Here is a 12,000-nt window from a genome sequence, read left to right as displayed (position 1 = left end):
ACCACGAACAGAAGGTGCCCATTTCGAGGTCTGGAGAAGTTAAGTCATTTGCTGGAGGCAGGGACTGAAGTATGCCAGGGAAAAGTCAGCCTGCTAGGCAGTGAAGGAATCTACCTGCTCAATCTGAGGGGACAGACCAACCTGCCCCCAGAAATGCCATCCAGTGAGAGAGGAATAAATCCTTGTTGTTTGCTTTTCGGCTGGGCACTTAGAATGGAAAATCCCACATCCTCCCTGGTGGGCACCTCATCCAACACTAAACCCACTCCCCTGAAACACCCTCCCTTCAATGTGGCTATGACCAGGAGAAACGACAGCCATGTGACCCCACGAGTTCCACTGAAGACATTCGTCCGTCTTAGAACGTCCAAGAATGCACATCCTGCAAAACGACCACTGCAAATCATCATCCCTGCAGGCTAAAGCACTCATTCTTCCCTTCCCCGTCAGTCAGTAAAGCCACTCACAATTTCATTCTTTGCGGATCACAGAAGATGAATGTTTTGTGGCTTTCCCCAAGACTAGTCAGTGCAGAAGCTTCGACACAGTTGCACTGGGAACAGGGAGGTAAGCAACTGTGGTAAGTGAGAGTATCAGGGAAGTTCTTGGGACAGAGTGACTGTCAAATCAAGTTCATGGAAACTCTACCTTCGAAAACACATTTAATTTACTTTGTTCCACTGCCGAAGAAATGTAAGTACTCCAGGTATGCTTATCTTTGTCTATTCAATTCACTTTGGAGAAGAAAGACGGATGGTGGAAGGAAATAGCATTTCCTGAATGCCGGTGACAGGCGAGGCACTCTGCCAGGCACTGTATGTGGGTCATCTCCTCCACTCTTCCCAATAATCTGAATGAGAAGAACCGTCTGATCCTCTTAATATGAAGAGAAGCCTTAGGCTCAGTAGGGTTAAGGGACCAAGTCTATCTGACAAAATGCACGTGCACCTTCTCCTCCTGACACCCCCTCTGTGGAATTCCCCATTTGGAGTGCTACGGCTCCATGGCAGACAGCCCAGCTTTCCCAACTCATTTCAACTTCTCCCTCCAGTCTTTGGAGTAAAAGCCTCAAGAAGAGGCCCAAGCATAGTTGGGGGGTACTCATGGTCGACACAGTGAGCAGCACAGCACAGTGGGGAGATGGGTGGGCTCTGGGGTCTGGCTTCCCAGGACTCAGATCCCACTCTAACCACTTATTGGCTGTGTGGACTTGGATAAGTCACTTAACTTCTTGGAATGTATTTGCTCATCCATAAAATGGGGTGGTGACGATAGAAAGATAGTCATAGGCTTATTGCAACAGTTAAATGAGCAAGGACTAAAGCACTTAGAACAGAAACAGGAAAGTAAACAACCAATAAATGGTAACTGATATTTTTTATGATTACACCAGCTCTGCAGAAAGCCTCCCTGTGACAATCATCTGCACACTCTCTCATATCTCCGGGGTAAGATTCCAGAGAAGTATGGATCTCATGTGTCCTCTGTGAGCTGAACGGCTGAGCCCCAGCTCGGGTTAAGTGGCTTGCCCTAGCACACCCAACTCAGTCCTAGTGGAACTGGGATTAGTGTCATTGTCTTCTTTTTCCAGAAGGGTCTGTATTATTAAAGGGACCTGACCCTTCTTTCTGAATGGGGCTTAAACAGCAATCAGGCATTGGGGACATAAGCCCTTTCACTCAGTCATACCTTGGAATCAATGGTCACCCCAGCGGCCAGATAACCTGCTCCTTCAGGGCTGCCTGAACCCAACAAGGTCCCTAAGGTTCTCTGGAACTGTGTCTCTAACCACTTAGAGAACAAGCAGGGAGACAAAGATCGATGAAGCCAGCCCTAGTGTTAATAAATGTGAGGTTGAGTCTCTCCCAAAGCTCAGGATAAAGATGATTACCTGGGTGGCTGGGTAGGCCCTCTAAATGAAATAGAAAACTGCTATGCTGCTCCCCTGAGCTCAAGCCATGAAGACAGAATATTATGGTAGCAGCAGCTCAGCCTATCCATGGGGGAGCAATTTCTGTGAAGGGTACTTTGCACTCGAACAGCAGAAGCAAAATTTGTCAACTAGAAAGCTTAGGATGTGCAGCCCTGAAGGGCATTTCAGAAGCTTCTTTTTTCCCTTGAGCACAACTCCAGGATGCACATAACGTAGGAGCTTTCTCCTTTCTGTTTTTCTTCCCTCCCTAACAAATAAGCTGCAGCACTAACAACAGCTAAAAGTTACCGAGCTTTTTTGTTTCATCCTCCAACCACCCTAACAAGTAGTCACTATCATCACAATCTCCATTTTGCAGAAGGGAAGCAGAGACCAGGGATGACTGTGATATTTGCCCAAGTCCCACAGCCCATAAGTGATAAAGGATTTAACACGGGAAGGTTAACTCCAGAGTCTGGGGGCTTCAGGCCATGCGGGGCCTAGGTGGCCTCTGTTTGAACAGGCAGGCAAACGGAGCACATGGCTGGCACTCCAGAAATCTCTGATGAATGGAGAATGAGTAATTTTCAAGTTTTCTGTGTCAACTCTCTTAAATGTAGCCTTTTCTCTATGTCTTAGCATCTGTCACCCATGATGTTGCAATATTCTCCCAATTTCTTCTCTATTCCTTGTGGAATAGCTGTGGACTAAAAAGCAGATAAATAGCTACAAAATATTCCCTGAGCTCTGTTTGCCCCACTGGGGCTCCTATTTTTTCATATCTTTCAAATAGCTCTATTCCAACGAATTCTAATTATTGGTTTATGTGCCTCTTCCTCCAGAGCTTCTCAACCTATGGACATGGGGGAATAGACAACCCTTCATGATGCGGGGTTATGCTGTGCACTGCAGGAAGTTGAGCAGCGTCTCTGGCCTCTGCCCACTAGACGTCTGCAGCACCTGTCCAGCTGTGGCAACCAACAAGCTCTCCAGACATTGCCAAATGCCCCCTGGAGGCGACCCTCTCCACGCTACCCTGCCACATTAGGAACCACTGCTTGAAACTCTGAGCTCCCTGAATAATACTAACAGCAGCAGCAGCAGTGATAACTACCCTTTTGTGAACATTCACTCTGTGGCAAGCACAGTTTAAAGCCTTGCTCATGAATTACTACATTTAATCCTCTCCACACCCTAAGGGCAGAGGATTTTAGCCACATTTCACTGGTAATGAAACCGGAGCGCAGAGCGGTTAGGAACTTGTTCAAGGTGTATCATCTTTTCTATCCCCAACACCTGGCATATTACCTGGTACAGCAGTTCAGTAGCAATTCGGAGAGTAAGTGGATGGATGGATGGATGGATGGATGAGACAGTCCCCTCTATCTTTCCTCACCTTTCAGGGACAGTGGCCCAACAGCCTCCTCCAGAGCCCCACAGTATTCCATAAAGTGGTTTAATTTGTCAGAAATCCATCCCTAGCTATGGCTCTTCTACGCCATCTGGGCATTTTACGGGGGTCATGTTATCCTGGATACTCTGTTTTTGTTATTAATAATGTGAATCACACCTTCCAGCTTAGCTTTATGAGAATTTCACTCAATCCAGCCAAGAGACATGGCCAAATAAATGCCATCAGTCTATTTTCTACCCACCAGTCCCTCCTTTCAGACTTGGGTGAGATATAATAATACTATTTCACCTGCCTTAGAACCCAGCACACTGAAAACCCTTCTGAATGGGAAGACAAATTACTTTTAAATGCTGTGTTTCCCGTGAGCACTGGATATGCTGCTCAGAGGCACACAGTGTGAGAACACTTCCCTGGGCCCGACGTGTGGACACTTTCGTCCTTATGAAGCTATCAGGGAACTGAAGGGCAGAACATACCGATTTTGTTCTTGACTGACACAGATTTAGCAATGAAACCTGTTTAACCTATGTAATGAGAAAGACCACAGATAAGCACCAGTATAAATCCTTAAATCATAGTAGATTGATCGGGGAGTATCCCAGGTCCAGCACTGATACTCGAGGGGTACAGGAGGAAAAAACAGAGAAATGCTTCCATTAGGGAGTCCAGTGATTTTTGTCTGCTAAAATTCGGAAGAGTGTTGAACATAAAGCAAATGTTCAAGAGAGAGTGGAGCTTATTATAAAGCAAGACCTACTTAAAGGGCTTGTAGACTCATTGGGCAAGGCAGTGTCGAGCCAGACAGACTTCACTTTGAATCCCAGCTCTGCCACTTGGGTGGCTGGAAAGTTATTCGACCTCTTTTAGCATCAGTTTCCTCACCTGTAAAATGGGGATAATGATTACCAACTTAGAGTGTTGTCGGAAAGATTAAATGAGATAATGGGTATAAGGTGCCTGGCTCATAATAGGTGCCTAAGAAGGGGTAGCTTTTTTAATTGTTATAAAAATATCCTTAAATGTATATACACCCATATGCACACACACTCGCCTCATTTCCCAGAGAATCCCTGAGGTCAAAACAGGATGCAGGTCTTAATGGCAGCACCAGAATTAAGATATCCACACTCCCTTACCCTGTCCATTCTGGCCTCTGAGCTCTTTCATAAAGGAGAGTTTCAAAGAATGGGCAATACGGAAATACTGAATTTAACCAACAAATGCATGAATAAGCTCAGATATCTTGTGACATCACCAATGTTCTAGATTTACTTTCATATCTCACCCCAAAAGCATCTATCTATTGGGCAATAACTGGATGCAAACCAATGCAGGGACCACACATGGATGTGGAGATAAGAAAACATGGTCCCTTCTCCTCGAGTTCTCAGTGTCTAAGGAAGGAAAATTCAAGTGTGATACTAGATTCAATTCAGACCACCTATTAGGTTACTATACGTATTACAGCTAAATAAAAAGGATCCCAACACATTTCGCCACATGTATAAATGCAATTAGACTCCTACTTAAAACTACTCCAGAATTGTTTCCTCCATTCTCCATGGCATGTGAGACCTCAAACCTGGCACTAGGACAACATTCCCATCACCACATATTTGGCAGTGTTTTCCCACAAAAGAAAAAAAAAGACAAGGCCAGCCAAAGAAATGACTTCTTATGAAACAGTTATGTGAAATGCTGCCCTTGGATTTTAGCATTTAAAAGTTTAACATTTTTAATAAAAATATAGCACATAGTTATGAAATTGTATTTATTCCTGGGGGGGATTTTTATTAACTGAAAAGAATATGATTACTGTGAAGGTGCCAGATCATAAGTAGCATCAGAATTCCCCTACCCTGTCAGTGTAGTTTGAAATAAATAAATATTAATAACAAGCCAGCCCAGACTTGTGACTCCTGCTCAATCCTGGCTGGTAGTAGCCGTTAGGATTCAATGTGCATCCTCCCAGAGCCAGGAGGAATTGTGGAAGCTGTCTTTTCCATTCCTCTACCTTCCAAACTGGAGAACCTTCAGAAAGATGAGACTCTCCCTGCCACCATAAATGTCATCACCCTCCACCAAAACCCGCTCTTTGTGGTGCAGGAGGGTGTCTAGCCCAGAAAATCAAACTTCCGCCTCAGAAGCAGTCTCTTCTTTACCTGCAAGGTGAAGCCCTCCACCGGGGCTCTCTACCATTTCCTGTTCTTCCTTGTGGGAACCGGTTCTGTCTCGGGCGTCCCAGACTGCTCGAGGGCCGTGTTCCATTCTCTCCCGTCACACCAGCTTAGATGACTGTCCGGCTTTCCTGCAGCCCTGCTCCACCACATCCTACCCCTCCCAGGCCCACTCCCACCCTCCGGCTCGCACTGTCTTGATTATTAAGGCTGCATCCCACATTCTCTGCCTCCACTTTTTCATGAATGTTCTATCTCTTAATATCCAAGGGATGTAAAGACCTTACCACACTGCCTGATACACAGTAAGTATTCAACACCAGAAAGCCTGATGATTCCTATTACTGTCATCCTTATTATTTTATCACCATAAAGCCGCTAAAATGGCTCTCTCAGGCCACCAACAGCCTCTTCATCCACACACCTTTCGGCCTTTTCTCTACCCCACCCTCATGGATCTTGCACAAGTTAATGCATCCCTGCTTGTTTAAAAGTCCTCTTTTCTTTGGCTCCTAGGACACCCTCTTATCCCAGCATCCCACAGAGAGTTCAGAACCAGGAAGTTAATCGGCACACACAGGTGGACTTGAATTTGAAAATCCAAAGCCCGTTGGCCTGCTGCTGCCTCTGGCCATTCATCCAAAACCAGGTGACACGGAACACAGCCTGCTCCTGCGTCAGGGCCCTTGCCTTTGTGACCCCTCTTCCCCCCCCACCCCACCCCCCGCACTGTCACATGCCTCACTCTCTGGCTTCTTCAAGGTCTCAGCTCAAATGTCACCTCGCCAGAGAAGACTTCCCTGACCACCAGGAGTGTCTCAACCAAAGGCAAAACTCAGTGACCCAGAAAGACAAAAGCAAAGCTGTCGTGCCCGCCGTCCCCCCAGGTTGCTCTAGGGTCCACTCACTCCCTGCTCACCTGGATCAGGGTCTCCAGCTCCTGGGGGCTCACACACACGTGGTCCCGCAGGAATTCCGCCTTCTCCAAGGCGATGGTATTCTTCTGGCTGCTCTCAAAGGGCTGCTCTAACGCCCGGAAGACGAGGCCGCCGGTGACGAGGTAGACCACCACGACCACGAAGATGGCAACCACTGTCTTCCACTTCATGACGGTCTGCAGGCCCCCCTGGGAGGCACCTTCCATCCTGGCTACCACCGTGGCTCGGGAGGAAATGGAGAGGCGCGGAGCCGCAGGCTGCCCGTTAGTGGCGCTCTTGGGCTGGCACACCGGTGGCGCTGCTGCAGGCACGGCCACTGCAGAGTCGGGGTGGGGAGAGGGCAGAGGAGAGTTTGTTCATAAATACAAAGCACAAAACTTGTCACAAACAAAGCACAGATGTCTTCCGTCAGCCAGCTTTCAAATGTGAGGATTAAAAATTGGTTCACCAAGCCTGCAGTTAGGAAATTTGATCAGCTGCTGGGTGCCCATTTGAGCTCTAAAAAATGAGCACCAAGAGTCCTAGTTTTTTTCAAAAAAGAAAAAAGTATCGATTGAGTTTGAGATGTTTATCTTTTCCTACAAAGGTCCAAACTGGGAAGCCATCTCTCTGTTATTTATAATTCATCTCCTCCCTTGGTTTCCTTCTTTAAACAATGTGTAAGAAACATGACAAATCATCATATTTTAAAACAGATATATTGTTCAGCTTGGAGAAGAAATAAATAGGAGAAGGATACCCAGCTACTCTATCCAAGCACCAAGGGCTAAGGAATACCAAGAGCAGAGAAGAGATGAACATCTAGCAACTTTAAAAGTCCCTCTTGTCACAAAGCAAAGGAAAGAAGGATGAGTTTGCTGTAAGGGAGAAGAACCAAAAATCAGACACAGTACAGGTGGTTTGGGTCTCTGAAGACTATTAGCAGTAAAGACAAAGACAAAGAAACACGGAGCTAATAAGGGAAGGAAACAATGAGTGATGTTTTATGTCAATTAACCTTCTCCTGAAAAAGAATAATAAAATTAGATCCTACCTAACTGTATTTCCTAATAGAAAATGTGATGACTTAGATGTAACCACTCCTAATCTATTAGCAATAGAATTTTTCCTCTATTGTTTTCCAATACAATGCCATTGGAAAGGAAATTTCTCATGGTTTTCAGAACACAAAGATTTCTCTAAGGTCCCTGTTCTCTGTACGAGCAATTTTATTACCTTAGAAATAAATAGGTTAAGCTGGAGGCTTTTCTGCGATGGCAGGAAGTTCAGGGCAGTGTCACACACATAATGCTATCATGCATTATAGAAATCTGTCTTGTGCACAACGAATGGCCATTGCACTTCAGTTTTGTTCTCCCTTTCTTATTCTAATCCTTATTATGGCCTCTGCAGTGGTGCAGCCCAGCTGTTGTGTAAATAAGATATTAGGAGATAATAAACCGAACTACCTAAGTGAGACAAACATCCACTCCAGTGGGGGCTAAACTGCCCAGTCTCTGTTGGGAAAGCCAAGGAATGTCACTCCTCGTTCAAAACACCCATGATCCTGACAACATCTGGCCTTAGGGGTGGCCACTTAAAAGAATCGAAGTCAATAAATCTCTGCCTCTCCTCCTAGACCCTAGAAATCAGCTTTTCTCTTTGAGAAGCAAGCTGAACATCAGTCTTTTATGGTATATTATTCTGTCCAATAAAACCATTCAATGTTAAATTTCCTTCAGACTTATATGAACACAAAATTGTCTAGAAACTTTGATTGAAAGACCTATAAATTAGAATCAGCAACCTGGACTTTATTGTCTGGCTAATCTTTCCCTGAAGACGCTGCACTGGGGTTCCTATTTGCCCTTGCTGATGCTGAGAAGGTGAGCCTGTCCGGGGTGGCTTTCTTTCAACACTGCCCACATTTCGCATTCTTCCACCTCCTCGTGTATCTCATCTCTTGGGTTTTTTCCCCATCCCCACGGCCAGCAGCCTCACCCAGGCCACCAATCACATCCTGCTGGGACCAATCCAGCAGCCTCCTAAAAGTGACCTTCCTGCTTCCATTTGTACCCAGCTTCTGACCCATAAATCTCAGGTTAAACTCCACTTCTGGGAGCACCTCCTCCCCTTCTCCGCCACCCCCCTCTATGGCGAGCAGAGAAAAGGCCTGCAAAGATGTCCATACCCTAATCCCCAGGACCTACCACTATGTTAACCTACACGGCAAAAGAAACTTTGCAGATGTGATGAAGTTAATGATGTGGAGAGGAGAGGTCATCCCGGATTATCTGGGTGGACCCAGTGTCATCACAAGCATCCTTGTAAGAAGGCGGCAGGAGGGTCAGAGAGAGAAGGAATGTGAGGACAGGGACAGAGGCTGGAGCAAGGCAGCCCCGAGCCATGGGAAATGGTCCCTCTAGAAGCTGGAAAAGGCAAGGGAAGGATTCTCCATTGGCACCTCCTGAGGAACCAGCCTTACTTACACTTTGATTTTGGCCAAATGAGACTGATTTTGAACTTCTGGCCACCATAACCACACGATAACAGGTTAGTATTGTTTTACGCTACTATGTTTGTGGTAATTGTCACATCAGGAAACTAACACACCCTGCACTGGACTAGGACTCCCTTGCCCTGCACTCGCTGCACTGTGCTGCCGACAGGGCCTGTGCCCTCGTCCAGCTCTCCCGTGAGACCGAAAGCTCATAAGGGCAGGTGCCCTGTTCACCCCTCACCTCTGTGTCCCCCGGGTTCTGCACAGCACCGGGCACACAGTGGGCAGCCAGTCAATGATGGCTGAGTATGTAAATGAAGTACGGAAAGAAGGAATGTTGGCACATCCGAACCACACCGGTGTGAATGAGCAGCATCCAACAGAAAATGACTAGACACCCCAGCGATCCTGCACAGTAGGGCCTCGAACACAGTGGCACTCTGTTCACACCACCACACCTTGGTAGACTTGTTCTCTCGGCCAGTAATCCCCTTCCCACCCACGTTTGCCTGGCAAACTCCCACCCTCCTCAGTCTCAGCCTAAAGCCACTTCCTCCATGAAGTCATCCTGGATTCTTCCAGGCAGACTCAGTGTGCCAATACCCTCCACTAGCCTGTAAACCTCTTGGAGTCAGAAAGCTCATCTTTTAACCACTAGGGCTCCATTTCTTGGCACAGTGCCCTGCATACAGTAAACATTTGCTTTCTGTGATTGTTGTTGTTGCTGTTCTTGCTGTTGTTCTTGATAATTCCTTCAGATTACACACAAAAGCCCCACCAGAATCACCACCATCCTAAATAACAAGCATTTATTTAACCCCAAATGGGCACAAGGGGCTGTGCCATGGTGGGGATGAGCCATGGTCCCCCCCAGCTTCACAGGGTGGCCAATCGACTTAAGGAACACTCCACAGAGCCAGGTGACTAAATGAGCTTAAAGCCTCATCACATGACAGACAATGGCCTGAGCATGGAGGCCAGTTGGAGCCAGGTCTTCTTTGCTGACCTGCATCTTGGAAGGTTCCAGAGCTTCTAGCATCCCTGAGCCTGGGCAGAATCACACTTGAGAAAGCTCTTTTCAGGCACCAGTTTGCTAAGAGACTGTCTCTGGGAGCAGAGTATGAACAGAATCCACCAACTCCTGAGCTTCTAAAGCACCAGGGCAAAAACCAGAGTTCCGGTCCCAAACCCGACAGTGCCTGGATGACCTTGAAACTGTCACTTAGTCTTTCTGTTTGTTTATCTGTGAATAATAACAGCTGCTTTTTTAAAAGAAAAAAAAAAAAACCTGCACAGGGTTCTCAGAAACAGCAAATCAGCCGCCCTGGTTTACTGACCGGAGCACATTTGTAGATGTCAGGAGTCCAGGCAGGGACCTCAGAATGTTACAAAACCTTTTGTGCATTTGAGTCGGTCGCTTTGGCAAATGTGACTGCACATTTTGATGGCTGGAAATGGATTTGGATTGTGCTTACATTGGATAAATTTTCCAAGGGTATTTTAATCCATTTCTTCTCCCCAGATGCCATGGTTGCTCTTGCTCTAATATAAAATCACCCTTGTGACCGGGGCCGAGCCACTGGACATCCATGCACCTGGAGCCAGCAAAGCAGCACAACTGGCCTGATGTTGAAGAGGATGTTGGTGGCGATGGCAATGAAGGTGACGGGAGCCCGGGCTGCTCACCTACCGAGCACGTCCCTGTGCCTGTCCCTCTGATAAACACTCTGCTTTCGCAGTTGCATTTGGTCCTCACTACGGGGCATTATCACATTGTGTGAGTCCAGGTCCTCCCAGAAGCAGATGCCAAGAGGGGATTAAATGTACATAAAATTTATTAGGGGCAATGCGTGTGTGAGAGACAATGAGAGCGTCAGGGGGAACAGGACAGCCGTAAGACACTATGTAAGTCTGAGCACAAGCGAAGGAGACAGGGAAGGAGGGATGGCATAAGCGTTCTAGACCGCCTGCAGACTAAGGAGGTTCGGCAAGACCTTCAAGGAGTTCTTGAGTCAGAGTGGGCTGTCTGAGGGGTCCTGTGCCTCCCAGGAACAATCCTGCCGTGGCATCCTTGCTGCGCTCTGGCACCGGCTGAGAGAAGCCCATGGAAAAGGAACCTGCGATGCGAGCCCAGCAACAATTTCAGGGCAGCAGCGGGGACCCTGGTCAGTGACACGCCCTCCAGTTGTAGACCTGCAAGCGCATGCTCATGGCCACCACACAGCCCCACTTCACAGATTTAAAAAAACTGAGACCCAGACAGATTAAATGGCTAAACCCAGGTCAAGCGGCCAGAAAGTGGAGAAAGCCAGTATTAAAACTAGCATAATCTGACTTCAAAGTCTGTTCCTTGGAGCATCGGAGCAGGAAAATAGGAAACAAAGCAATTCCAGGTGGAAACGGCCTTTTCTCAAAAAGTGAGAAAGGCATTGGTTTCATACAGGCATAAAAATATTTTCCAGTCTATGAGATTGACTACTTCAGTCTCCGAGCGGCAACGGAGTTCTTCCCCATACAGTGGATCAATAATGGATGGATCGTTTGAAGTCCAACAGAAAAAGTATTTGACAGCAAAAGCGCTGCCAAGAATTGATGAGAAAGGAAATGTTGGAACACTTCTGTCTTCAGCCAATTTTCATTTTAAAATGTTTCCTCACGGATGTTGACACGTTTCATTTTTACCTAAATGTGGGTGGACGTTGGGGTGGGGACAGGCGTGGAAACCTGCTTTTTCGTGGTTGAACAAGTTCTAAATGATTTTATATTATTCAGGCTTTCTCAGGCCTCATAGATTTCACTGCATCATCCATTCACACATTCAGTCAACAAACAGCTGAGATTGCCCGGCACCCTGGGGCCACAAAAATGAAAAAGACACATCGCTTTCTTCAGAGTTAGTGGGAGAACTGACAAAGATCTCATGCATGCATGAACCTATTTTATTGTCACCAAACCTTCTGTGGAAGGCAATGATCATTTTCTGTCCCCACTGACAGATGAGGAAACTGAGGCCCAGAGGGGTGACATTGAGTAGCCCATCACAAGCTACAAGCAGTGGCATCCTCAAATCCGTCTTCAGA

General features: G+C 46.8%; 1 protein-coding gene across 2 annotated transcripts in view; it reads right to left on the bottom strand.

Annotated features, from left to right (window-relative positions):
* KCNK10 (potassium two pore domain channel subfamily K member 10) overlaps positions 1 to 12,000 on the bottom strand; it is a 118,760-nt gene that overhangs the window by 59,583 nt on the left and 47,177 nt on the right. For both annotated transcript variants that reach the window (XM_045554634.1, XM_045554623.1), the window contains exon 2: positions 6,423 to 6,757. In XM_045554634.1, the coding sequence (XP_045410590.1) occupies positions 6,423 to 6,757 (335 nt within the window). The remainder of the gene's footprint in view (positions 1 to 6,422; positions 6,758 to 12,000) is intronic.

Source organism: Lemur catta, chromosome 1, assembly GCF_020740605.2.
Source record: "Lemur catta isolate mLemCat1 chromosome 1, mLemCat1.pri, whole genome shotgun sequence".
Classification (NCBI taxonomy): domain Eukaryota; kingdom Metazoa; phylum Chordata; class Mammalia; order Primates; family Lemuridae; genus Lemur; species Lemur catta.
Note: the sequence above shows the minus strand (reverse complement) of the source record. Positions and strands in the feature narration are given on the sequence as shown.